The following is a 26636-nucleotide window of genomic DNA, read 5'->3' as shown; positions in this document are numbered from 1 at the left end:
GGAGAACTTGTCTCAGAATTAAAGGGGGTGAGATCAGTTATTCTGGGTATATTTTACAGTAGAACCAAAGATTGTACAGGATTATAACAAAAAGAGAAGAATCAGAATAACTCCAACCACTGGGAAGATGGAGTTGCCATTTATTATAGGAAGGAAAGAGGAACATGGGTTTTGGGGAGTGGGATGGAGGTGGGGCAAAGAACCAGATCATAAGAAGCACACAGGTGGAAGTGGTCTGCCCCTACACAGGAATTCAAATGTCCTAGAACACATGTCGCCTCATCTTTCCTCCTCCTCCTCCTCTTCCTCCTCCTTTTTTTTTTTGGAGATGATCTCGCTGTGTAATTCAGGCTACAGTTTACTATGTAGCCCAGGCTGGCCTCGAACTTGTGGTGATCCTCCTGCCTCAGCCTCCCCAGTGCTGGGATTACAGGCCTGCACCACCATGTGGCTTCATCTTTTATCTCTGGTTCTCTTCACATATCGGCCTCATTCTCTTTGTCCAGAATGGTCTTCTGGGAGATGGACAGGCTGGTCCTTGACCTGAGATCCAAAGAGCAGGAAAAGTCCTGTCACATTCCCTACTGGCTCTAGTTAAACCAGCCAACAAAAGCTGAGCGTGAGGCTCAGTGGCAGAGCTCTTAACTAGCATGTATGAGGCCCTAGGCTCCATTCCCAGCACTTCAAAAATAAACTGAAATATTCTAAATGTAAAACATAATTTTAGAAGTACTAGAGACAACTTTTACTGGTTGCGCCTTGTGTTCTGTTCCCTTTCTGAGCCAGTGTGCAGGAGGGATGAAGTGTTTTGATTGGCCAGCTGGGTCAGGTCCCTATCCTGGTTCAATGAAGGAGGTTGTCACCTCACCCACCCTCAGGAAACTGTGGGGTGGGGGTGGGGGGAAGCTTCGCTTACACAGCACTCTTGGGCAGCTGAACATTTGTCCACCACAACTTTCAGCGTGCATGTCCATCTGCCTGACTACTGCCATCAAGCTAGGCTAAGATACTTCATACTTGGAACCCCCTTCTTGCTAGTTCACCTGTCCCCTTTAATTCTCCTGTAAATATTTTCTGCAGTGGCCAGTGATCCACCCACACGAAGCCTCTCACATCATTCCCTTCCTGTGCTCAGCTTCCCTTCCATTCTTAAGGGAAATTCTTCCATCTTCTAAGGAATATCTATTTACCGAGGCTAGATGTATATAACTTGCTTTTTAGAACAGAGGAAAGAGAGTTTTATTAAATTGTAGGTGACTATAAATTCATATAAGCTGCATATGGGAGTGCACACCTGTAATCCCAACACTACTGGAGGCTGAGGCAGGAGTTTAAGAAAGTTTGAGCCCAGCCTGGGCAATTTAGCAACCAAAGCCCCTTCTCAAAATAAAATACAGGGGCCAGGGATGTAGTTCAGTGGTGCCACACCTGGCTGGCAAGCACAGGGTCCTGAGTTTGATCCCCAGTACAAACAAACAAATAAATAAATAAAAAACAAAGCTGGGTGTGGGGCACAAGCCCATAACCCTCAAATTGGGAGGTTGAGGCAAATGGATCACTAGTGAGTTCAAGGACAGCCTGGACAACACTTTGAGTTCAAGGCGAGCCTGAACCATATATGAGACCCTGTCTCAAGCAAAACAAAAAACCCACACACACAAACACACACGCATGTGCACCAGATACAGACAGTGGCAATTATGGCCTTCCCATGCATAGTGACACAGTGAGCTCCTACCATCAGAGCTGGCTGCCTGGGGGGTGACGGGGAGCTGCACTTCTGACAGCATATGGCCATCTCTCTCTCTAAGACTTTCCCCTCTTTCTGCCTGAAGATTGGCTCCCATCAAGAAAAACAGAGTGACTCTCCAGCCCAGGAAGTTTATGACAAATTCAGAGAAAACAAATGGTTATTGATGTCTTTAACCCGGGGAAGGCAACAAAAATTGAAAAATAGCCAAAATGTGCAAGACCATTGTAGGGAACAGGGAACAGGGAAAGGGGACGTTTCTAGAACCTCTGCAGTAAGTCCTAGTCTCCTCTAGCCATGGCAGCACAAGGTGAATTACAGGAAAGGTAGAAAAATGAGACTGAGAAGAAGCCGAGCTTTGGGTCTGATCAGTGCTGCTCTGGGATGGCAAAGACAAAAGCCCCCAGCTTGCCGCACCTTTTATTCAGTACATCGGGAGAAACAAATGTAACAAATGACTCGTAAATAAGATGTAACAAGCTAACAAACAACTTGCAGAAAGTTCAGTACATCGGTGTAAACAAGATGTAACAATCCAAGAACAATGAGGAACTGAGTAGATGAAGATTTTGTTCCTCCCAGGATGTCTTCAGCTGGTGTAATCTTGTACTGGAGCATCACAGCATCACCAGATCATTGAGGTCTCAGTTGTGACTGGAGGCCAAAATGGAATTATGTCTCAGAATACCATAGCTGGGCTGTAGGCAGGAGAACTAGGCTAACCAAATGATTTTTCCCTAAAATTATGTAACATTGCTCCCGACAGACCATACAAAAAGTCATCTTTATATTTGGATTCAGAGCCCATTTTAGTTGTGGGTGGCAAGATAACTAGCTTTGACATAATTCACGATTCCTTGGATCATGTAAAGAAAAATGGACCCCAAATTCAAGTCCAACCCAGGCATATTAACAATTTAGTAAGACCCTGTCTAAAAATAAAAAACGAAAAAGGGCTGAGGATGTACCTCACTGCAAAGGCCCTGGGTTCAATCCCCACTTTAAAAACAAAACAACAGAAAAGGAATAATCACATTCATTCTTAGCTAAAGAACATTAGAGAATTGTTTTTATTAAACACCAAAGTCTCAGGACCTTGCCTCTATTTTCCAATGTCTGCTGCACCCTCGCGCTTTGGAAGAAGTCTATTCTCTGACGTGAACTCCAAGCCCCTCCCTGCCTGATGTTGCTCCTGCCTCCTTCTTCAACCTTATAGTTCAGTCTTCCTCCTTGCTCATTTTGTTTAAGCCCCAGTATCTCCCACCTTCACCACCTCCCACCACCACCACTGCCCCCAGTTCCTTATAGTATCCGAGGTTTAGGGCAAGTGTTGTTTCCTCTGCCTGGAAGGGTCTTTTCAGTTAAATGTCTGGGCATCAAAGAGGCCTTTCCTGACCCCTCCCTCGTCTGATTAGTACCTCTCCAGGTATGTCAGTCGCAATCTTTTATTTCCTATAAAGTGCTTATCAAAATTTGTGATCTTTTCATTTGTTTTACCTTGGGGCAAAATGGGAGAAATTCTCGCCGGGGAGGGGGAAGGAGACAACACAGAGTGGCTGAGAGCACTGGAAAGTCCATAGACCCCGCTGCGCTGTCCACAATGCATCTCTCGGAGCGATTCAGGGGTAGGTCTTCACAGGATGATGGAACAAACCACTCATACTCTGCCGAAAATTCTAGCTTTAACCTTCTTGATTAAGTAGATGTAGCTCAAACCTGAGGGTCCAAGCAGAAAGCACTATTTCCATCCCCCAAATCCCTAGGAACCCCAAGTCTGGTCCCCAGTTGGTGCGTTTGGTAAGCAATAATTGTGGGCGGGACAATTATGGGTGGAATGACTCTGGTCCCGCCCCCGCGGGAGTCCGGTATTTCAAGACCTTAGTCTTTAAAATCTAGCCCTTCAACTTCCTGAAAGGGCGGGGCGACGAGCGCAGCTGTCACCTCCGTCCCTCAGCCTGGTGGCCGCTCACGTGTGTTGGGCACTTCACTAACTGGTCTTCTTCCGGAACTTCCTGGTCACCGTGACCAATAAAAATGCTCTTCCTGTCCTTATCCTTGTCAGGCCGCTGCCAATCGGCGCGTCTCTACCAACGCCCCTTAAAGGCGCCACCACCGCCTCCCGAGCCGTGGCGAATCAATTCCTCGGTTCCGGCCCCCAGCCGCAGTATGGAGTCGTCTCTCCGGGCCGGAGGCGGTCCTTTTGGCCGTAGCGGAACAAGAGGTCACGGTTTTCCGCGGCGGGCCGGATCGAACGCCCTCTAAGCCGCCTTCAGGCTTGAGAGTGTCCGGTGAGGAAGAGGCGGAGGACGTTGGGGGCGTGAGCCGCCACCTCAGGGCGTCCTCGAAGGCTTTGAGCGGCAGCATCGTTCACCGGCCGGAACGCGAGGCTTGGGAGGTCGAGTCCGGGCCCCGAGCGACGCTGTCTGGGTCCGGGAGCCGCCGCGGAGCGCCAGGTAGCGAGCACGACCCGCCCTCGTCCTTCAGGCACAGGGACCCTGAGCTGCCCGAGGAGAAGCCCGCTTCCGAGAGGGTCTGCCGTCGAGGGAGCCCGGGAGGCGGCGAGATGAATGTCGAGCAGCTACAGAAGGAGGAGCAAGACAACGACGAGGAGGCAGAGGCGGCGGGCAGGGCTGGCCGCTCGTTCTCCAGCCGCCTTCAGGACAGCCGCAGCCTGGACGGGCTGAGCGGGGCGTGCGGTGGCGCGGGGTCTACAGCGGGGTCCGAGTCCGGCGCGGGCGGCGGACGCCGTGCCACCATCTCCAGCCCTTTGGAGCTGGAGGGGACAGTGAGCCGTCACGGCGACCTCACCCACTTTGTCGCCAACAACCTGCAACTCAAGATCCGCCTGAGCGGCGCCCCTCCGGCCCTTCCCCCTGTCCCTGTGCGTCCCTGCTTAACGCCCGCACCCACTCCCACCATCCCGCCCATCGACCCCGAAGTGCTGCGAGATCTGGAGCGGCTGAGTCGGGAGCTGGGAGGCCGGGTGGATCGTTTGCTCCGCGGACTGGGTGGTGCGGTGCAGGAGCTGACGGCGCTGAGCGTGGGCTGCATCCAGACCTACCGCGACGCGGTGGACTCCTTAGGCGAAGCCGTGGACATGAGTATCAAGGGCATGTACACCCTGCTGGCGCGTTGCGAGGAGCTGGAGCGGGCTCTGCAGCCAGTTCAGGGGCTGGCTCGCCAAGTCCGAGATATCCGACGCACTTTGGAGGTGTTGGAGGCACTGTGCAAATGAGTGGGAGAGCGCAGAAGCCAAGGCTGGCCAGGACTGGACCCTAAGGACTCTTCAAGAAAGCCTGGTGGGAACTGCCTGCCTGAGGGAAGGACTGTGTTGGAGGTTTTCCCACTGCGTCTAGCTGCCTGTGCCCACCCACTGGGCCCTAAGGAGCTGTCTGGGGGTGGGTGGGTCTAATAGCTCTCCTGATGAGAGGGGATGTTGCTCTGCTTCTACTCTGTTGGCCTTCTGTAGCTACCCTGTTCTTACCAACTCCTCTTCCCAGCTAGAGCACCATCCCTTGGGAAGCCAGGGCCTGAGGAGGTCTGTTTAGGGTCAGGTCCTAACTCCATATGAGATCAAGACATGGGAACGGAAAAAGCCCCAGCCCCATTGTGGCCATCCTGACTCCGGTGGCCACATCTCAGGTGCCAGGGGCTTTAGGAGCTTGAGTGCAGGCAAAGATACACAGCTGCAGATGGATGACCTCCGCTCCTGCCCTGGTCCCCTGCGATATTGCTTCCCCAGCCAGAACGGGTGGAGCCAAGAGGAATGCACTGCCTGGTGGAAGTGGTGCGGTGGGAGATGTCTTGCTGCTCAGGGTTCAGGTAGAATTGTTCCTGGTCTTGAAGCCCATTTCTTGTGGAGTGTTCTAACGCGTTTTGGCTTCCTGAACTTTTGTGAAATTAAAGTGCTGCTGCTGCTAAGGCTGAAGCTGTATCTGTGTGTGGTTACAGGGGTTGACCGGCAAAAACAATGGGAATGAGGGTCCGTCTTGTTCACGGAGCTCCCTTGGGGTGGTGCTGGGAGGGGGGAGGGGTTCCCAGGGAAGGAAGGATATGTTTCCTGCTGTTAGGTAGGGGATCCAAGCGGAAATGTGAGACCCAGGGAATCACACCCAGGAGCTCAGAGGTCCAATGAAGGGAGAAACGCAAATCTCCAGAAGAGGAGGAGGGGAAGGGGAAGGCGCTATCCTCTCAGGTCCTGACGAACAAGCCAGGACCCGGAAGCTGGACATCTTGACTGTGAAGGAAGATGGGAACCCTTGAGACAGCTCTGTTCCCCACCATTTACCACAGTCCACTGATCAGTGAAACATATGATTTGAGACAATCTTGTCCCAAATACTGACAGCCTTCTGTTTATAGTTAACAGTTCAGGGGCCACATAAGGTCATGAAATTTTGATAAAGATACTACAAAACAACAGTTTCTTGGGCCGGGGATTTCAGTGGTTCTGTCGCCTGCCTCGAAAGGTCCCGAGTTCAATCCCCGGTACCAAAACAAAACAAAACAAACTAGTTTCTCCACCCCCCCCCCAAGACATTCCCATTTTGGATTTACCTTCACAACTCCAGGATGTGTGTGTGTGTGTGTGTGTGTGTGTGTGTGTGTGAGAGAGAGAGAGAGAGAGAGAGACAGACAGACAGACAGACAGACAGACAGGCTCTCAGTATGTAGCCTCAAACTCGAGGGGCTCCTCTTGCTTCAGCTTCCTCAGTGGTGGTGATACAGACGTGCAACACCACGCTCTGAAGGACGTTTCCTCTGTAGGATTCGAAAAGTTTTGGAAGTGGAGACTTGCTTCATGGGGTTCCCCTGTTACGTTTTCCGTTTGTTAAAAAGACTGCCTTTAGTAGTCATTGTTTCAAAAGTACTACCTTTGGCCCGTACGGGGATCGAACCCGCGACCTTGGCGTTATTAGCACCACGCTCTAACCAACTGAGCTAACCGGCCAGTTGCTACCGTAAATTCACTTTATTACTGTATAAAGTGTTACTACCGCTCGGTCTTTCTGTAAAAGCTTTCAAAACTGTCTTACAAGATACGAATGGAAACTGACCCGCTGACCACTTCGAGAACATTAACAACTCAGCTACAATACCAACACACACAGGCGATGTGACTGGCTGTTGGCCTAATTCGCAATTATGACTTAGATGAGAAGCTTGGTGTGTGGAGTATACATGAGGGGCAAGGCATATTTATCAAAAGCCCTAACTACCTCAAAGTTTATAGTAAGAAGTTCTGAACTTAAAGCAACGTCTACTCTGTAAAACCAGATCAGATATGAAGGAACCGCTGGGATTGGAACCCAGGATCTACTATTTACTAGTTAGATACTTTAACCAACTAAGCCACAGCGCCCAGCCAGAAGTATGGTGCTCTAGTTTCTTGGACAGGCCAGCTCCATGACAGCTGCGTGAACACGGATCCTCGCCCTACAGCCCTTGGCGGTGTAGAAAAATGAGGTAGAAACGACGAAAGAGAAAGCTAGAGAAGAATTGGATAGGAACATTGTCTCTAGACAGAAAGGAGGGCGACAACAGAAATACCTGCTTTGGGATTTCAAAAGCTGCGGCACCTTAGCAAGAACACACCGACGAGGATGGGATTCGAACCCACGCGTGCAAAGCACAATGGATTAGCAGTCCATCGCCTTAACCACTCGGCCACCTCGTCGACAGGTCTCTGTCGTTAAGTTCTTCTCTCTGGGGTTTGAACTCTTACTCTTGCTGGCGTGGCTCGCCTGTATTTTTGGGAATCCTGCTTAGCACAACGAAGAAAACCGGCCGCTCAGAAACCTTCTTCAGACTGAACATCCGGAGCTGCGCCTGTCCTCTGGAGCGCTGCTGGCCGTACAAAATTACCAGGATCCGCCACAAAACAACCCCGCAGGATCACCGGGCTCCTTCGACGAGGAGTCCTTGAAATTTTATGAGAGAAGCCGGACATCGGGTCTGGACAAGACTTAACAAATAAGGGGACTTAAAGCGGACACAGAAAAACAAACTGACCCCGACGTGATTTGAACACGCAACCTTCTGATCTGGAGTCAGACGCGCTACCGTTGCGCCACGAGGCCAGCCGGCCCCTTCGTTGGGCAGCTCTGTCTTTGACTCTTGTTCGGCCAGGCGGCTGGAGGCCGGCAGCAGAGACCCGAGATCTGAGCGCGGGTTGGTTGGACACGGCCGGTAGCTAAGCAGACTGAGGCTTTACGGCTCTGGCTTATCCGTGCCTCCCACCCTGCCTTAGAGCCCTGTCAAATACCAGGTGGAGGGCGCTGACCTGATCGCCAGTGCCACCCAGAGCTCACAGCCCAGCGAGGTTCCGCCCAGAATCAGACAGAAAGACGGATACCAGGCAGACCATGGTGAAGCTATGTCAGAGTCCAGAATACCCAAAGCGGTGGGCGATGAGCTCCTCCAACAGGACGCAGATTTCTGCGGAACCTTGAGAGATACCCAGCTCAGTCCCCAGGTTTGGAGATTCTATTTTTTTAACCGGTCCGAGAAAGCCCCGCCGTTAGCATTTAAAATCTTTGCGGGGGGGGGGATTCTGCATTTAAATTATTTTTTGTACTTAAATTTTTGAGGCATAATTTACATATAACAAAATGCACAGATAGGTTTTTAACTGTATATTTCAATGAGTTTTGACAAATACAGCCCCACAACTCATGACTCTCAAGATATATAGGACATTTCCATCACTCCAGAAAGTTCTCCCCTGTCCCTTCTCAGTGGATTCCTGCCCATTCCCAGAGCAACCTAGATTTCTGCAGCAACTCTCTTGAAAATTATCAAATACCACAGAGATGTTAAAGCTCACAGATACTTCTCAGGCCTGGCATTAACTGATCCTGGGTAACAACACTAAGAGCCTTGTTCTCCCATGGCTGTCATGACATTGATCTGTTATCGATCATTCCCCCATCGGTCTCTCTTTTTCTTTTTGTTGGTGTATTTTTTGTTTGTTTGTTTTGAGACAGGCTCTCACTGTGTGTAGCCCAGGCTGGCCTTGAACTCCCAATGACCTTCCTGCCTCAGCCTCCTGAGTGCTGGGATTATGGGTGTGCTCTAACATGCCAGGCTTCTGTCCTTACTCTAAATTTTTGTTTTCATCAGAATGCTACACATGTTCCCTGGCTTCAGCTATCACCTGAATGCTGAAGGCTCCTGCATTCCACTTCTACTCTGGACTCAGATGTTGTGTTCCTTCTGGACACTTTCTCTTGCCTGTCACTTCTTCTTCCTAGCCTTTCTGCACTCTGTGAGTGGCCAAGCCCAAAGTGAGGGGCTCACCCTTGACTCTTCCATTTCCCTTACATCCCACTGCCAGTCACCAAGTCCTGTCAGTTCCTTTTCCTTAGTAATTTTCCTGTTGGTCCTACTGCCATCCCCTCAGCCTCTCTTGCTAGCCTATTCTAACGTACTCTTTTCTGATTTCCTTGCCACCAGAATAGTGGGAGACTATAACATCAGCAGTGTTACAATCCTATCCCACGATGTGGCCTCCTGACTTCTCCGTGGCACAAGCCTCCCCTGCTTCACCTGGCTGGTTTGGGAGCAGAGCAGACCAGTGAAGTATGATGGGCCCATTCTGACCCATCAATCTGGAGACCACCATTCAATGTGGTAATCTTCTGCACTAAGAGGGAAGGCAGCACATGTCACTGGCATGCAATGAAGGAGCAGCTGTCTGGGAAGTAGGGGAAAGCCTGGAAGCCCCTAGCAGTGTCTCAGGTCCAGCAATACATATAGATTTCTCCTCTTGCCACTTCCTTCACTCAGGTAAGACCGGAACTATCAGATAGTGGTTTAAGGTGACATTTCTCGCTTCCTGTCTTTTGCAATTCCACATAATCACATATTCTGGTTTATGTTTTGATCAAATTTGAATTCTATTTTGGGGGAACATTTTGTTACTCTTATGGGGTCATCATATTAATATAAGACTAGCAACCCAGAATTTAAAGAAGAAAAAAATTCAGGTAAAAAGAAGACTAGGTCTACAGTTATAAAACGAATCAAGAAATCTTTCGGGGAAGTTAAAAAGAAGAGAGACAAAGAAAGATTCATTGTGTCTGCCTTTGTTACCCCTGAGTCCAGAACTGTGCAGGACGGCAACCTCTGAGACATATTTTCACCATGTCATCTCTCACCAAGACAACCCAAGGCTAGGCTGGGGCTTTAGCTCAGTAGCACCATGCCTGCCTTGCAAGCACAAGGTCCTGAGTTTGGTCCCCAGTAGCCCCCCTCAAAAAAAAAAAAAAAAAGACAACCCAAGGCTGAATCTCAAGTTGTAAACCCCAGTGCCACAGGTACTTCTGGTTTAAGACATGTCATTATGGCTCTTTGTTTGTTTGATTTTGTTTTGTTTTTGTTTTTTGAAACAGGGTCTCACTATGTAGCCTAGGCTGGTCTCGAACCTGTGGTAATCCTCCTGCCTCAGCCTCCCAAGAGCTGGGATTACAGGTATGCACTACCACACCCAGCTTCTGGCTCTTTTAAAAAGCAATATGGGGAAAAAGCAATGGTGAGAATAGCTTTGACTAGCCTTGCTGTTGTTGTGGACTAACTATGGAGACAAGCAGTGATTGGGCCAGGGATTTAGCTCACTGGTTCCGGCGCCTGCCTCGAGAAGTGCAAGGTCCCGAGTTCGATCCCCGGTACCAAAAAAAAACCACAACAAAGCAGTGACACTAAGTGACAGGTTACCAGGAATGCTTAAATTTGTGCTGCTAAATTGATCACTTTCAATGGTCTAAGAAAAGTCAATCTGGAGTTGTTTGTGTTGTATTCATTCTTCTGTTTGCTTATAGTTAAGTAAAAATAAAAACAGCAAATGATTCAGACCTCCCATTTGATTACAAATTAATTTATAGTGGTGTACATCTGTAATCTCAGCACTCAGGAGACTGAGACAAGAGAATCACTGTGAGTTCCAGGTCAGTCTGGGCTACATAGTGAATTCAAGGCCAGCCTGAACTGCAAAGTGAGACAATGTCCCACCCCCCCAAAAAAATGCAGGCTGGCCTTGGCAGAGTGATGCATGCCTGTAGTCAGAACTACTTGGGAGGCTAAGGCAGGAAGATTTCAAGTTCGAGGCCAGCCTGGGCAACGTAGTAAACTTTGTCTCAAAATAAAAATGAAAAATAAAAATGGCTGGATGTTTAGTGCAGTTGTAGAGTAACCTTGGGTTCAATCCCTACTATCACACACACATAGAAATAATCCATATAGACTTTAGAATGATTTTGTTGATATATACAAATAGCATATTGGCTTTTGATGTCTAGGATTTGCTTCAAAACAACCCAGTGGAAGTTGTGAGACCCTATAGCTGAAATAAGGCTGACTGTATGTTGATGATGGTTGCAGAAGAATAGTAGGTTTCAGAAGGGTTCAATTTCCTGTATTTTACATATGTTTGGATTTTTTACTAGTTCAGATACTAGGACATAGCGTGCCAGTCCTGAAGTGAATGGCCATCTAGGGAAGGACTTTAGGACAACAGCACTACCACCTACAGCCACAAGCTGGCTCTAAAACTCAAAAGTGGCTTCTCTCTAGGGCAGACTTCCATAATCCAAAGTTGTGGAAAATGACAGGACAGGCTTGCAATTATTTCACATCATGAAATGCGACTGCCTAGCTTTTGCTATCTAGTAGTCCCTTAGGCAGAAAGCCTAATATAGGCAGAATGCCCCCAGGCTCCAGCTTCTGGAACCCAAAATCTAACAGTCATCGTTAACCTCTTCTTACCTACCCCCACTGCCATGCCTAGACCTTCATCTTGTAAATATCTTTTGATTTCACCTACTTTGCTCTACTTTCTTCAGAGGGTCCACCTGGTGCAAACCCCAACTGTCCCTTCTAGACAATTCTGTGTCTTCCTCATTTACCTTCAGAATAAAATCCATTCTGGATATATCAACCAGAGCCATCTTCTGGAATGCAAATCTGACCATGGCCCTCCCTGTAGCTATAAGACCAGACACCATCTGTTTTGCTTTTGTTTTTTCTTTTCTTTTTTTGGAGACAGGGTCTCACTATGTAGTTCAGGCTGCCTTGAACTCACTGTGTAGCCCAGGGTGGCCTCCAACTCACAGTGATCCTTCTGCCTCTGCCTCCTGTGTGCTGGGATTACAGGTGTGAGCCACCAGTGCGGGCTAAGACCTGATAGCATCTGGCTCTTTGTCTCTCCAACCTTACTCTGCTCTTCACCTTCCATCCCTGGGCTTCAGAAACATTGGGTTCCTTTCTACTCATCAGTACACTGGGGTTATTCCCACCCCCTTATGCACCCTCTTCCGTCTCCCTGGAGTGCTCTTTCCACAGTTCTTCACATGCCTGATTCTTTCACTTTGTTCTATTCAGGGATCCTGGAAAATCTTGTAAAAGCAGGTCCCGGATTTTCCTCAGTGTTGCCCTATGACACAGCTTCCTTCATCTGGGAACAACCAGACTTGACAAACTATCACAGTGGGAGCTCGACTTGGGTTTTCTATTCCAAGGAGAAAATGTATGTAAGTTACAGGCAGAGAGAAGAAAAACATGAATTCTCCATGTATTTTATGTATGGCTTGTGGCGTGCTTGCTAAACTATTAATGTCTGTTTTGGGGTGTACAGGACACTTATCTCTCACTGTAACATAGATGTCATCCCTCTTGCTTTTTTTCTTTCTTTTGTTTTTTGTGGGGGTTTTTTGATATGGGGGATCAAACTCGGGACCTTGCGCTTATGAGGCAGGTGGTGGAACCACTGAGCTAAATCCCTGGCCCCCCCTTTTTTTTCTTTTGATACAGGGTCTTATTATGTAGTTCACACTGGCCTTGAACTCACAATGATACTCCTGCCTCAGCTCCCAAGTGCAGGGATCACAGGCATGTGCCACCATGGCTAGCCAACTCTTGCTTGTTTTGCGGTCTAATGACAATGAAGGTCACTTCAAAGGTGAAAAGCAGTTGTATCCATTGTACTTGTGGTTTTGCTTGTTCATCCTGAGATGGGGGAAGCTTGAAAATTTTTTAGAACTGTGAAAAGCCCCAATAGTCAAGACAAGAACCTTCTTTACACTGAAGCTAAGAAAATGGTGTGGGTAATATTTGGTCATCATCCATATCATTTGAATAGAAAACAAAGGGACTTTGTTAAACTTCCCTCTTTCAAAAACTAATTCCTAGCCAGGTGTGGTGGTGCAATCCTGTAATTCCAGCACTCTGGAGGCTGAGGCAGAATCATGAAAGCCCAGAGGCAAGTCAGGGCTACATAGTGAGTTTGAGGCTAGCCTGAACTACATAGCAAGACCTCCTCTCAGAAAAACAAAGAAAAACAAAACAAAACAAAAAAACCAAGCAAACAAAAACTAATTCCTCAGTAAAGACTAAATGATCATAATTTTTATTTCATGAGGATAAAAGATAATTTTAGAGATCACATTGCCTCTACTTTTTGACTCCATTATAAAAGCTTTGTGCTGTTTTCTGTCTTGTTTTGTTTTTAGGGCAAGTTCTCAGTTGTAGTTCAAGTTGGCCTTGAACTCACTATGTAGCCCAGGCAGGTCTCAAACTCTTGGCAATCCTCCCGTTTCAGCTGCCTGAATTCTGGAATTATAGGTGTGCGCCACCATGCCTGGCTCATGCTGCCTTCTGAAGAGGTGGTTTTATATGAGAAGAGCATTAAATAGTTTCAATATATGGGGACTGAGAGTGTAGCTCAGTGGTAGAACATTTCCCTAGCATATGTGAGGCTCTGGATTAGATCCCCAGCACCACAAAACAAAAAAAGTTTCAAAAATACAATATAGTATGCATAGGAGTGCAATGTATAGGGGTGGTAGAAATGACTTTCGTTTTACAATGCTGCTTCCTGTCTCAATGATAATACTTGAAAGGAGGCTGGGGGCACAGCTCAGTAGTAGAATATGAAACATGCAAGGCTGTGGGCTCAACCTCCAGCACCAAAAGGGGAAATAAAAGACTTCCAAAAGTTTCAAAAACATTTTTAAAAAGTAATTCAATTTACAGAAAAGCTGTAAAAATAATTCAAAGAATTTCATTTTGCTTTCACCCAGATCATGCATGTTTTCATCATCTTTCTATATAAAAACGGAATATATTTTTTCTGAATCATTTGACAGCAAGCTGCAGAAATACTGTACTGCCCTTTTCTCCTAAGTATTTTAGTGTATATTTTCTAAGAGGATTATTTTACCTAATACTAGCACGATTATCAAAAGTCAGGAAGTAGGGGCCAGGGATTTAGCTCAGTGGTTCCATGGCCTGCCTTGAAAGCTCAAGAACCTGAGTTCGATCCCCGGTCCCCCCCCCCCTCAAAAAAAATCAGGAAGTTGAGGTGGGGATATGACTCCATGGTACAGCATTTGCCTAGAATGTGCAAGTCCCTGGGTTTGATTCTCATCACCACAAAGAATAATAAGTAGAAATTCAGGCAATTAATACTGATGCAATCTAAGCCACAAATTTTATTCAAATTTTACCAACTATCTTTTATAATAATTTTTTTTTTTTTGGCCCCCGTTAAAGTTGTCAACTTTGTCACTTCTCTTTAGTCTTTCTTAATTTGGAAGAGCTCCTCAGTCTTTGTCTTTCATGACCTTGACCTAAAAGATTTCACTTTCTTTGAGTTCTGAATTTTTTCACCTGCTGGTCTATAGAACAAGAAAATCCAGCCAGGCAGGTGTGGTGGTGGCCACCTATTATCTCAGCACTTGGGAGGCTGATGTAGAAGCATTTTGACTCCAAGGCCAATTTGGTCTACATAGTGAGACCCTGTCTCAAAAAACAAAAAACAAGAAAAGTCAGATGTGGTGGTGCATGGCTGTAATCTCAGCATTGGAACGTTGAGGCAGGAGGATCACCCTGAGTTTGAGGCCTGCCTGGGCTACATAGATAGATACTGTTTAAAATAATTTTTTTTAAAGGGCCAGGGATTTAGCTCATTGGTCCCACTGCCTTGCAAGTGCAAGGTCCTGAGTTTAATCCGGGAAACAACAATGTATTTCCTTTCATTTTAGCCAAATTCTCTAAAACGAAGTTTTAAGGATGAATGGCCCATTTTCAAAGAGCCTTTTCCTTGACCATATTACTTTAGTGTTTCCCTTTAAAACTTTTTATTTATAGCACCAATTACCTTGCAGGCTTGTTATTTGCTTTCTTATTTGTCGAGATCTTGGTGCCTAGAATATAAATTGGAGGACAGTAGAAACTTTTGCTACCAAATATTCTCCCAGAGCCCAGGACAGTGCCTGACCCTTACTAGATGGTCAATAAATATCTGTCCAATGAATGAATGAATGAGAAATGCCTCTTGGGCTTGACATTTAGACAGGCTTAAAGGCACAGAGCTGAGGAGTGGGTAGGAGAGATTGTTCTCCTGGGAAAACGTCTGCAGGTCCCTTGAGGATGATGCTTGACTGTGCAATGAACGTGGCGAGAATCTGTAGAGATTCTCGCTGAGGCCCAGAGGTCAGTCAGGTCGCTGGTAGTAAAACGCAATGTTGAGGGCCCAGGACCTCAAAGCAATAACGAAATCAGATTTGGGTCTGGACCCTAGCCAACTGCAACCCTCCTAGGCACGCAGACTATTCCATTCCTTCCCTCTACTCCTACCCGCTTTACTTTCCGGCCCTGGTGATCCATTCCGCACCCCAAAGTCGAATTTCACCCACACCCTACTTCCAGGGAACTAGCTGTTTTCTGCACTCTGGAAATCCCTCACCAAACAGACAATTTCTTTGTAAATAATCAGTCTGCCGCCAGGAAGGTTCAGATCTGGAATACCCCAATGAAGCGCTTCGGAAAACATGTGGCTGTCAGATAACCTAGGGACACTCGCCTCTCCACCTTCGGTTCCCTTATCTCCTTGTGCCAAGGCAGTGAGAAGCTAAAAGTATGCAAAAGACGGGAAAAGGAGAGTCCCAGTCTTGGACCTGGGGGCGATCTAAGCCGGCGTGGAGGTGGCAATGGTCTCGGGTGACTAAGTGAGAAGAGTCCTCCTGGACAACACCTGGGCTGCGCGGTTCCCGGTGGGGGTAGCCAGGTAGAGGCCGTGATGCTCCCGGCCAGGGTAGTGTGGGTTTCTGCTCGCCAACCCCGCCTGGACAGTTTCGGCGGTGCGGTACTTGCCGCACACTCTTAGTCGCTGACAGCCCTGCGGGCACAGAGAAGTAGCCTCAACTCAGATCCCGCCCAACTCTGGCTGGAAATACCTCCGGTGGACTAGGGCTGTCCCGGAAACGTTTAGCGTTTTGAGAACATACTGTTCTCGCGTGATTTCGGAGGAGGAGTAGCCCCTAGGTACGTAGTTACCAAGGGAACTGGGCGGTGCCTGGGCGAGCGGGAAGGAGTGCGAGAAGGGTGTTTGCCAGTCTGCAGAGACTTCAAGCGTAAACCTCGTTGAACTTCCAGATCACTGCCCCTGTTCCACACGGTGCCCCTGTACCCGAAGGCCATGGGTCGGATCTCGGGCCTTGTGCCCTCTCGCTTTCTGACGCTCCTGGCGCACCTGGTAGTCGTTATCACCTTATTCTGGTCCCGGGTAAGACGCACCGATCCCCGCCAGCGGCTGGCTTTTCCACCTCTTTGAAATCCCAGGGTAACCCCACCCCTCCCCCAGGTTTTATCCCCTCGGGTCCTCTCATTCCGGGTCGCCCCTAGCCATGCCCTACAGCCCTCTCCTCTTTTACTTCTTTTTCTTTCTGCCCTGTTCCCCAGGACAGCAACATCCTGGCTTGCCTGCCTCTCAGGTTCACCCCTGAGGAGTATAAGAAGCAAGACATTCAGTGAGCTCTTGGGGCAGAGGGTTTGAACGAGGAGGTGGTGGGAAGGAAGGGTCTTCCAAATCCAGAGAGCCTGATCCAATCCCTTTCTTCTCTGCAGGCTGTTAACAGCACTTTCTGTCACCCTGGGCCTCTTTGCAGTGGAGCTGGCCGGTTTCCTCTCAGGAGTTTCCATGTTCAACAGCACTCAGAGTCTCATCTGTATCCTTCCTGCCTGTCTACCTTTCCCGCACCACCTATTTGCATCATGACTCCCTTCAGCCATTCAACTAGTCCTTTCTGGCACAAAGTCTCTGTCCTAGCCGGCAAACAAAATCAGTTCAGAGATCTCAGGCAGTGTGGGGGATTTAATACAATCTTCAGACATTTAAACCCTGCTAGGCACTGGGCACTGGAGACACCCAGATGTCTTCAAAACAGCTTTCTCCTTTGAGGACCAAGCAGACACAGACACACATTATCCATAAGTCAATCTGATAAACACCATGCTATAAGAGTGTGTAAAAATATAAAGCACTATGAGAACTCAAGAGAGACTAAGGAGGTGAGGCACATAGATCAGAGAAGGCTTCTAAATTTTGAGTTGGGGACTAGGAGAACCAGGGCACCAGAGTGTGATTCCAGCAGAGTGTATTAAGTCTCTGTCTGCGTTCCTGTGTGGCCTGGGGTAGGTGAGGAGGCTACCTTGCTTCACCCCAAGGGTCCAGTATGGCCCTTGGATATGGGGGGAGGCCCATCTGAACCAGCTCAGCTCTGGCTTCTACTCACATGATTGTCCTAAAACTCAGATGACAAGGCTGCTGCTGATTCTGGCCCTTGCAGTATGGTGAGAGGGCAAAAGACAAGCCAGATGCCAACCCTACCACTGGTCTTTTCAGGCCCATCATTACTTGTGGATCCAAAGACTTTCCTTCACTCTGGTATGTTTCAAGCCATCGGGGCTCACTGTAGTGCTTCTGTGGCCCTATCCTTCTTCATATTCGAGCGCTGGGAGTGTACTACGTACTGGTACATTTTTGCCTTCTGCAGGTGCGGTAGCACTCATTATCTGGGAATGGGGAGGGAAGGTTTACCCCAAATCTGAAGGTTTCCCCATCCAGCCCTTTTTCCCTCCGTGTGTGAGATACCAGATCTCCCCTCATCGCACTTCCCTGTACTCTAGAGTTGGGGGTCTCTAGTCTGGAAATTTGGGTATTTATATTGGAAGAGGCTCTGAATCCATCACCTACCTCCCACAGTGCCCTCCCAGCTGTCACTGAAATGGCATTATTCGTCGCTGTTTTGGGGCTGAAAAAGAAACCTTTCTGATCATCTTCATGGGAGGAAGGTAGGGACGAAGACTGGAGGAACCAGGGGCCACTTACTGTTCTGGAAGAAGGAAGGCATAGGCTTCGATCTTCGCCCATTTGTTCTCCACCCCCGTCCTGGCTCGAGACTGCTTGTGGTAGAGGGTGGTGTTCTTGGGGTGATTATCTCTTGAATTTGGGATTAGCGTTTTACTTAAGTTTTATAATAAAATATATTTTATAGTAAGAACAAGCCTTACACTTTCACGAGACAATTAGGGTGACCAAACTGCTGGAGAAAAGAAAGACTGTTTTGCGGCTCTCCCGACCGTAAAATAATCTGTATCGCTTCTATTTTGATTTTTCCGTAGATGGCGGTGGAAGAAAGTGGGCGGGGATATGTAAATAAGGCTGCGCCTAGCACGACGTGAGCGAGGCATCCTGGGAAGGAATTTGTTTCTCCATTTTTGGCAGCTGAGTGGAAAATAAATTATTTTAAAGGTTTACGAATAAATGGTGCATTAGAGATGGAAGAACGCTAAGTGACTGAGTTGTTCAGACTAACACGTAATATAATCACCCTATCTTTTAGTGGAATCTTTTCTACTGAGTCGGGAGCAGCAGCACTTTTGCTTTATCGTCAGGTGGGATAATCCTTACCTGTTTCTCCGTTTGGAGAACAGCTAGAATATGATGATTGGAGTATGCATGATGCGTGATTAACGTTTATGCGTAATCAGGGCTTGCAACACTCTGATTGCTCCTATCTGATTCTTTCTGACGATCTATTTTACTTTTTTTTAATTTTTTAAATGTGATATACAAACAGACTTACGAGAATTTTGTGTTTTTTATATATTTTACGGTTATGTTTCTGGCTGTATTGAGGTGGACTGCGTAGTTTTTTTTTTTTTTTTTAGTGTCGGGAATCGAACTCAGATCCTTGTACTTGCAAGATGGGTGACGAAACCGTTGGTTTACATCCCTGGCCCCAATTATCATTACGGGAAGAGGGGTGGTTTTTTTTTTTGTTTTTTTTTCAGAGAGGTACTTCTTCCTGTGGTGGTTGGTACCCATACCTAGAAACCTGACAGAACCAAGGTTTTAGCAGTCTGAGGAGAACACTTTCACTCGTGCGTGTCAGTGTTGGGAGAAGTTTAGAGGAAAGTATTTGATACACCTACACAGGAGTAAACGTTATGCAAACAAATAACAAGAGAGAGATCTGTGTTTTGCCATTTAGATAAATATTCTCAGATTCAGTGTGTGTTCGGAAGGTTCTCAGTACTGTATTTTTCAGCTGTGAATTTGGAGCCAAGGCCATTTCAATGGCCTTTTCATTAGCAAAAAAATAACATGTTTTCTGGCGGTCCCTTACACATAACACTACATATGTGTAGTCTTCATCTATCCATCTTATTATGATACCCCTTCATCCTTAGCGTTCAGTGAATACTTAACTGTTCCTTTACTATACAGACCACTGTAATAGGTACTGAGGGAATAGATCTGGATATGACCCTTACTGAGTTTTGCTCATTACAGATCTTTGGACAGAGACGGAAAAGAAACAATTTCCAGTACACCCAGAGTAATTTAATTGTGCAAATTGTGGTAAATGCTTTAAGCGACTTAAAGGTGTCATGGAGTAGGGAGTAATTTGCCCAAGCTGCTTCCAAAAGAGCAGTTTGAAGTCATGGAGTTTGGCGGGAGTAGATCGGAGAGAGACAGGTAATTTTTTTTTTTTTTTTTTTTTGCTTAAATTCTTTCATTGGTACATTTTAGGTATACAAGATGTTTACATTTATCTTTGGGTGCTTGTACCTGTACATGATGTATCTTGGTTCTTATTTTTTCCCCATTACCTGTACGCCTTTCCCCCCCTCCACCCTTCCCTACTTACAAAGACTTTGTTTCCATTTTTTTCTTTTCTCATAATTTTTCTTTTCCCTTCTTTCCTTTCCCCTTCCCCTCCCTCTTCCCCTACCCCTTTGGACCTTTTCTTCCTATTTCAAATTATCAATTATTCGTTTTAGTCCTTTTAATTCTTATTTACACTTTCAATTTCTTACACTAGAGAAACTATTCAGTATTTACATGTGTGTCTTATTTATTTCACTTAAGAGTATGGCCTCAATATGCATCCATTTAGCTATAAATGTCTCTAGTTTCTCGTTCTTTATGGCTAAGTTGTATTCCATTTTATAAAAAAAAACCCCACATCTTCTTTATCCAGTTTCCAGCTGATGGGCACTTGGCCTGTTTCCAAGCTTTAGCTATTACAAACTGTGCCACTATGGACATGGGTGCACATATATCGCTGTGGTATGATCCTTTTAATTCTTTTGGGAAGATACCCAGCAGGGGATAGCTGGGTCAAATGGGACCTCTAGTCCTAGTTCTTTGAGATATCTCCATACTGATTTCCACAGTGGTTGCACCAGTCTGCACTCCCACCAACAATGGAGAAGGGTTCCTTTCTCTCCACACCCCCGCCAGCACTTGTTATTGGTTGATTTCTTGATAGCAGCCATTCTTTCTGGAGTGAGGTGGAATCTCAGTGTTGTTTTCATCTGCATCTCTCGAATGACCAGTGATGTTGAACATTTTTTCATATGTTTATTTGCTGCTTTTACTTCTTTGTCTGAGAAATGTCTGTTCATTTCAGATGCAGGCAGGTAATCTTGCTGGCCACAGTTAATGCCTTGATAGGGAAAGTCTTCTACTGTTGCAGTCTACCCTTTACCCCCACCCAGGAGTGCTCCTACTCACTTGGGAAAGCTGGCTTCCAAGAACTTTGTGGGCTGATTGTGGATTTTTGGAGGCGGAGGGTGGGTACCAGGGATCAAACTTGGGCCCTTGCGCCTGCCGAGGTGGAGGAACACCTGAACTAAATTCTGGACTCTGTGTGCTGATTGTTAAACAGGGCTTTTAAAAATTAAATGAGCCAGGTGTGGTGGCCCATGCCTATAATCCCACCCCTCAACAGCTGAGGCAGGAGGATAACTACAAGTTTGAGATGAGCCTGGTCTACATGGTGAGTTCAAGACCAGCTTGAACTACATGGTGAGACCTTCTCTAATAAATAAATAATAGCTGGGCATTGTGATGCAGGTCTGTAATCCCAGCATTCTGGGAGGCTGAGGCAGGAGGATAGCAAGTTCTGCCACATCCTGGAAAATTTAGGGACTTAGACCCTGTCAAGAAAAAAAAAAAAAAGAAAGAAAGGAAAAGAAAAAACCTGGGGATATAGCTCAGTATGAAGGCCCTGGGTTCAATACCCAGTACTGCACAATCAGTCAATCAATTGCTGATCACACACCTATAATCCCAGCTACTGGAGAAACTGAGGCAGGAGGATCACAAGTTCAAGACTAGCCTGGGCAACTTAGACTGTTTCAAAAAAATTAAATGATGTAAACTTACAGTTAAGTTTTATTTAAACTGGAGGTGCAGCTCAGTGGTAGAGTTCATATGTAGTACTTTATGCTTGAGGCCCCGAGTTCAATCCCCAACACCAAAAACTTTTTTATTTTGAGACAGAGTCTCACTATGTAGCCCAGGCTTGACTGTTGGAGGCTGAGGCAGAGGATCACAAGTTTGAGCCCAGCCTGGGAAACTCAGCAAGACTCTGTCTCAAAATAAAAAATATTAAATAGTTTAGGGATGTAGCTCAGTGAGAAGACCTGGGGCTCAATCCCCAATACTGAGGGGAAAAATATGTCTGTTAACTGTTACATTGTGAATGACACAATCAAAATAATTTTCTCAGGATTTGAAAACTATTATCAGATTCAAGATTCAAAAAGAAGTCACTCAATCACTGAGGAACCAGTGAAGTTTCAATTTGTACCTTCACACTTTTTTTTTTGTCTTACTCATCCCTGTAAGTAAAAAATAGCCAATATTCCTGTTAGAATTACACTTATAATCAGGAAACAACTCTATTTCTGAAATCAGACACAAGGGTGGGGTGTACAGTAGAGAATACTGTACATTGGCTGGGCATAGTGATGCACATCTGTAATTCCAGCACTTATGGAAGTTGAGGCAGGAGAATCACCAGCTTGAATTCTTCCTGGCCAATTTAGGGAGGCCCTGTCTCAATAATCAATCAATCAATAAATAAATCATTAAGAGTTGGAGATATAGCTGACTGGTAGAGCACCACTGGGTTCAATCTACCAGTACTAAAAATATTACAAATTCTATTAATCATAAATCCTGTGCCATATACTTTATAAAAGTAGATTTTTATATCTATATATTTCCTTCTTTTTGGGGGAGAGGTGGTTGTTAAAATATCTACCAACACATACCTGCTCTGCCATCCCAAGAAACTACTACTCACTAATGGCCTTCTTGTTCCCAAATCCAGAGTTACTTCTCAGAATTGAGCTTGATTTCTTTTCAGCATTTTGTATGTTGACCAGTCCCCTTCCTGTTATGGATTGTATCTAAATGTCCCCCTAAAGCCTCATATGCTCATAAGTGGGGCTTTTCAGACATGGTGGGTATAAGGTGTGTGAACATGGATTAAGAGTGTGATATCTGGATTAGTCCCCTAAATGGATTAGCATAGTTCCAGTGTGGCTGAATGGATTGTGGAAGCCCCATCCTGGGTGTGGGTGGGACCAATCAATCAGCTTGTAGCTTGAGGGAATAAAAAGGGACAGGAAGGAGGCAGGCTGGCTGCTTCCTGCCTACCCTGCCATGGACTGTTTCTCCTCTGCATGCCAAAACCTCTACAAACTGTGGGCTAAAATGAACCTCCCCTCTTTTAACTTGTGGGTGTTGGTTATTTTGTCCCAGCAATAAATAAGACAGCTCTTTTTATTTATTTTTTCCCCTGTATTGGAGATTGAACCCAGGGGTTGAAGCATGCTAAGTAAACTCTGCCACTGAGCCATACCCGAGCCCCACTCCACTTTTTTGAGCTTTTTCTTCCTTTGCTTTGGGAACAGTGGTTGCCTTCCACTGTTCTGGCTGCTTCTCAAAATCATTCAGTAAATATTTATTTGTTTAAAAAAGTCTGTGTCAGTTCCTGAGTATCTAATACTGTACTGGTCTTTTTCCTACACTTGCCTCTTAAGAGTTGATGATCTCTAACCTCCTTGCCTAACTTCATCTCTCTCTGTCTCTCTCTCTCTTTTTTTTTTTTTCAGACAGGGTCTCACTAGCCAGTTCAGGCTGGCCTTGAACTCTGGGCTGCCCTCAAACTCCCTGCAATCCTCCTCCCTCAGCCCCTACAGTGCCAGGATTACAGATGCACCACCATGCCTGGCTTTTACTTCATCTCTTATCTATTTCTGTGCTGAGGATGGAACCCAAGCCTCCACACGCCAGGCAGTTGCTCTAGCACTGAGCTACATCCCCAGTCCCACCCCACCTCTTGTCTTCTACCACCTCCTAAACACTACTGGTTTCCAAATCTCTGCTGTATGATTATGGAGCAAATTTTGGAGCTAGATAGCCTGCCAGGTTCCCAGTGCAGTTCTCCTTCTTGGCTCCATCCTGGGCAACAGGACACTATCTCTCTGCCTCAGTTCCCTCATCTGTACTCCAGAAGTAGTTACCACAAACACCTAGCTATCTGTCTTGGTCAACACCATAGGCTTTGCCAATTAACATCAGGAAGAGGTTTTCACTTTATTGTGAAATTTGTGACATTCTGGATATGAGGACTGGCTATAGTATTTTAGACCCTCACTATTACAAGTCCTCACTTATCACTGAGCCCTGAGTTATGTATGGCCTGAGTCCTCTCTCTATGATTCCTTCCAGGGCGTTACAAGTCTGCCTCCAAGGGTTCTGGATCTGCCTCTGATGACCTTTTACTTCAAGGTTCAGGGCCATCATCCAGCTTAAAGAGCAGTCATATGAACCGTATTCAACTTGTTTGCTAATTTTCTGTAATAAATGCCTGTGTGTTGCTGGGAGTGGTGGCATATGCCTGTAATCCAGTACCCTGGGAGTCTGAGGCAGGAGAATTGAAATTTTGAGGCCAGCCTGGGCAATTTAGTGACTTATTGAGACCCTGTCTCAAAGTAGAAAGTAAGAAAAGGCTGGAGATGTAGCTTAGCATGAAGGCCCTGGGTTCAATCCTTGATACAAACAAAAATAAATAAAAACATACCTGTAGGTGAGCAGCATTCTCCTTCAGCTAATGTGTGTGTGTGGGTGGGGGGGTACTGAGGATTGAACCTGGGTCTTGCACCTAACTTTACCAAGCAGTGGGGGTGTGGTGAGGTGAGCTACAGGCTCAGGTCAGTTCACAGCAGTATCTCACAGGATAACTGAGAGGATTAACTGAGATAATCAAGGTGTTTGTGGACAGAAGTAGCAGGGCATCTGGCCTATGGTAACTGCTCAGTGCCTTTTCCCTGGGTTGACTTGGATCCAGGGACTCTCCTGACATGTTGGATATGTGTTGTTTTTGCCTGTTTAGCATCCATTGTTTTTCTGGTAATGGCACCCTCGTTTTCACTGGGGAGGCCCTTACCTGCTCTAGGTCCTGCGGTTGCCAGACACTCCCTCCATCCCATCAGCTGCTCTGCTTCCAGGATGGTCTCCTGGCCCACGCCTGTATGAGAATCCCTTTGCCCCTCCATAGTGATTAGTCCAGGACTTCTGAGAGATAAATCCTACTGTAAACTACATGGTTAAAACAGTAGTGCAGCTGCATGATTATACAGGCCAATGTGGATCACCAGTAAGTCCAGAAATAGGACTAAATACAGAGGATCTAGTGGATGAGAAGGATCACACTTAAAAGTAAGCAGGGAACTTCTGTATATATACCCAAAAGAATCTAAAGCAAGCACTCCAACAGATATTTGTATACCCATGTTGTTAGCAGGATCAGTCACAAGAGCCAACAGGGAAAGCAAACCATGTGTTCTTCAAGGGTGCACAGGTCAACAAAAATGTGGCTTATTGGCCAGGCATGATGGCGCACGCCTGTGATCCCAGCACTGGAGAGGCTGAGGCAGGAAAATCACCACAAGTTTGGGGCCAGCCTGGGCTACATAGCGAGACCCTGTCTCCAAAAAAAAAGTGGCTTATACGTACAAGGGATATTATGGGCTTTGGAAGGAAGCAGATCCTATAGGAGTAGGGGATGGAGAGAGAGTGGATGATAAGTACAGGGTTGCGTGGGATTCAAAGGTAACTTCAGATGTCCCTAGCACACTAGGATAAATATGGTTGACAACAATGCATCAACTATATCAAAACGGTTACCAGAGAGGATTTCCAATACCAACAGTAGACCCCTGAGGTGATACATATGGCAGTTACCCTGATCTGTTTATTATACATTGTATACATGTCAATCCAGACTCCATAAACATATAATTACTGTGTATCGATTAAAAATAAAAATATACTACACTTGATCTTAGCCAAAAGGCCGAGAAGCGATAAAAATAAAAATATAAATTGGGTGTGGTGGTGCATGCCTGTAATCCCAACACTCCGGAGGCCGAGGCAGGAGGATTGCAGTGAGTTTGAGGCAAGCCTGGATTACATAGTGAGTTCAAGGCCAGACTGGACTACATAGCAAGACTGTCTCAAAAAACCAAAACCAGGGCTGGGGATTCAGCTCAGTGCTGCCATGCCTGCCTCAAAAGCCCAAGGTCCTGAGTTGGATCCCTGGTAGCAAAATAAATAAATAATAAATAAATAAATAAATAAATTTAGAGTGAGAAAAATATTTATAAGTATGGTGACAAAACACAGAAACCACAAAAGAAAATATTGACACATTTTAAATGTTTATTAAAAATGTAGGGCTGGAGGTGTAACTCAGTGGTAGGGCACATGCTTAAAATGTACAAGGTCCTGGGGTCAATCCCCAGTGCCTAAATAAATAAATAAATAAATAAATAAGTAAAACTATGCATGGGAAAAAAAAAAAGTTGAAAGACAATAAGCTAGCGGGGTGAGGGTGTAGTTCAGCAGTGCCGTGCCGGCTTGTCAAAGTCCTGAGTTCGATCCCCAGTACCAGGAAAAAAAAAAAAGATGATAAGCTAGGGAAAATGTTTGTAATTCATTTTGTATAGCATGGGCTAATTTGACACATAAAAATCTCGTAGAAATCTGTGAGAAAATACCAACAATCCAATAAAAACATGCAAAAATTTCCACAGATATCTCACAGATAAGGAAATAAAGAGCTGAGATGGGCTGGGGATTTAGCTCAGTGGTTCTGGCGCCTGCCTTGCAAGCTTAAGGTCCCGAGTTCGATCTCTGGTACCAAAAAAAAAAATCAGAAGTTAAAGAGCTGAGAAACATGAAAAGACGCCAAACCTCATTCACCGTAGGAGAAATGGAAATCTTTTTGAACTCAGTGTATTTGTGATGAGCCAAAAGTTCTACACTATGGGAGAAGACATGGGTGAACAGGCCTCACCTGTTTATTGATGGAGTAAAAATCTAGTCGCACAGCTGGGCATGGTGCCATATTCTGGAAGGCTAAGGCAGGAGGACTGCAAGGTTGAGCTTAGTCTGAGCCATTTAGTGACTTAGCAGGGCCCTGTTTCAAAATAACAAACAAATAAATTTTTTAAAAGGGCTGGGAATGTAGCTCAGTGCAAAGGCCCTAGGTTCAATCTCTAGTACTGCAAACAAACAAACAAAATTGGTTACACACCCATCAAAATCACAACCAAAATTACAAACATCCGTACTCTTGGGCCTAGGATTTTCATAACTAGGAATTAACCGTATGTATTTGTATATAGGTTAAGTGTGAATGTGTAGATTATTCTTTGTAGCTTTGCTCATTTTGGCAAAAGG

General features: G+C 46.1%; 2 protein-coding genes, 4 non-coding genes and 1 pseudogene across 7 annotated transcripts; 3 read left to right on the top strand and 4 right to left on the bottom strand.

The window, feature by feature from the left end:
* Positions 1 to 3794: 3794 nt before the first annotated feature.
* Positions 3795 to 5678, top strand: Borcs6 (BLOC-1 related complex subunit 6). The gene has a single exon (XM_013076746.3). It carries the CDS (start codon positions 4314 to 4316, stop codon positions 4983 to 4985), a length of 672 nt encoding a protein of 223 aa, XP_012932200.2. The 5' UTR covers positions 3795 to 4313; the 3' UTR covers positions 4986 to 5678.
* Positions 5679 to 6627: 949 nt separating this feature from the next.
* On the bottom strand, positions 6628 to 6701 carry Trnai-aau (transfer RNA isoleucine (anticodon AAU)). Its single transcript has one exon. It is a non-coding gene; the product is annotated as a tRNA-Ile (tRNA).
* Positions 6702 to 7345: 644 nt separating this feature from the next.
* Positions 7346 to 7427, bottom strand: Trnas-gcu (transfer RNA serine (anticodon GCU)). The gene has a single exon. It is a non-coding gene; the product is annotated as a tRNA-Ser (tRNA).
* Positions 7428 to 7758: 331 nt separating this feature from the next.
* On the bottom strand, positions 7759 to 7830 carry Trnaw-cca (transfer RNA tryptophan (anticodon CCA)). The gene has a single exon. It is a non-coding gene; the product is annotated as a tRNA-Trp (tRNA).
* Positions 7831 to 16074: 8244 nt separating this feature from the next.
* On the top strand, positions 16075 to 18618 carry Tmem107 (transmembrane protein 107). 2 transcript variants are annotated; one of them, XM_087191794.1, is made up of 6 exons: positions 16075 to 16310; positions 16487 to 16554; positions 16652 to 16754; positions 17478 to 17580; positions 17790 to 17878; positions 18209 to 18618. In XM_087191794.1, the coding sequence occupies exons 1-5, from the start codon at positions 16224 to 16226 to the stop codon at positions 17840 to 17842; spliced, it is 414 nt and encodes a 137-aa protein (XP_087047920.1). In that variant the 5' UTR covers positions 16075 to 16223; the 3' UTR covers positions 17843 to 17878; positions 18209 to 18618. The 2 variants fall into 2 exon arrangements, with proteins under 2 accessions (XP_087047920.1, XP_004857541.2); XM_004857484.3 differs by having other exon boundaries at positions 16077 to 16310; positions 16652 to 16752; positions 17484 to 17580.
* LOC147823907 (U8 small nucleolar RNA) lies at positions 18475 to 18609 on the top strand. Its single transcript, XR_015443316.1, has one exon. It is a non-coding gene; the product is annotated as a U8 small nucleolar RNA (small nucleolar RNA).
* Positions 18619 to 25098: 6480 nt separating the features above from the next.
* LOC147823906 (U2 spliceosomal RNA) lies at positions 25099 to 25260 on the bottom strand (annotated as a pseudogene).
* Between the last annotated feature and the right edge of the window lie 1376 nt (positions 25261 to 26636).

This window comes from Heterocephalus glaber, unplaced genomic scaffold, assembly GCF_053883595.1.
Source record: "Heterocephalus glaber isolate CG9 unplaced genomic scaffold, H.glaber_assembly_v1.0 deba00001564, whole genome shotgun sequence".
NCBI lineage: Eukaryota > Metazoa > Chordata > Mammalia > Rodentia > Bathyergidae > Heterocephalus > Heterocephalus glaber.
This window is presented reverse-complemented; position numbering and strand designations above follow the sequence as displayed.

Excerpts from the sequence above, each read along its gene's own strand:
- Tmem107 (XM_004857484.3), top strand. The coding sequence starts at position 16,224 with ATGGGTCGGATCTCGGGCCTTGTGCCCTCTCGCTTTCTGACGCTCCTG. Across the intron at positions 16,311-16,486 it reads TCACCTTATTCTGGTCCCGG|GACAGCAACATCCTGGCTTG; the intron begins GTAAGACGCACC and ends CCTGTTCCCCAG. Across the intron at positions 16,753-17,483 it reads CAGCACTCAGAGTCTCATCT|CCATCGGGGCTCACTGTAGT; the intron begins GTATCCTTCCTG and ends GTATGTTTCAAG.
- Borcs6 (XM_013076746.3), top strand. The coding sequence starts at position 4,314 with ATGAATGTCGAGCAGCTACAGAAGGAGGAGCAAGACAACGACGAGGAG.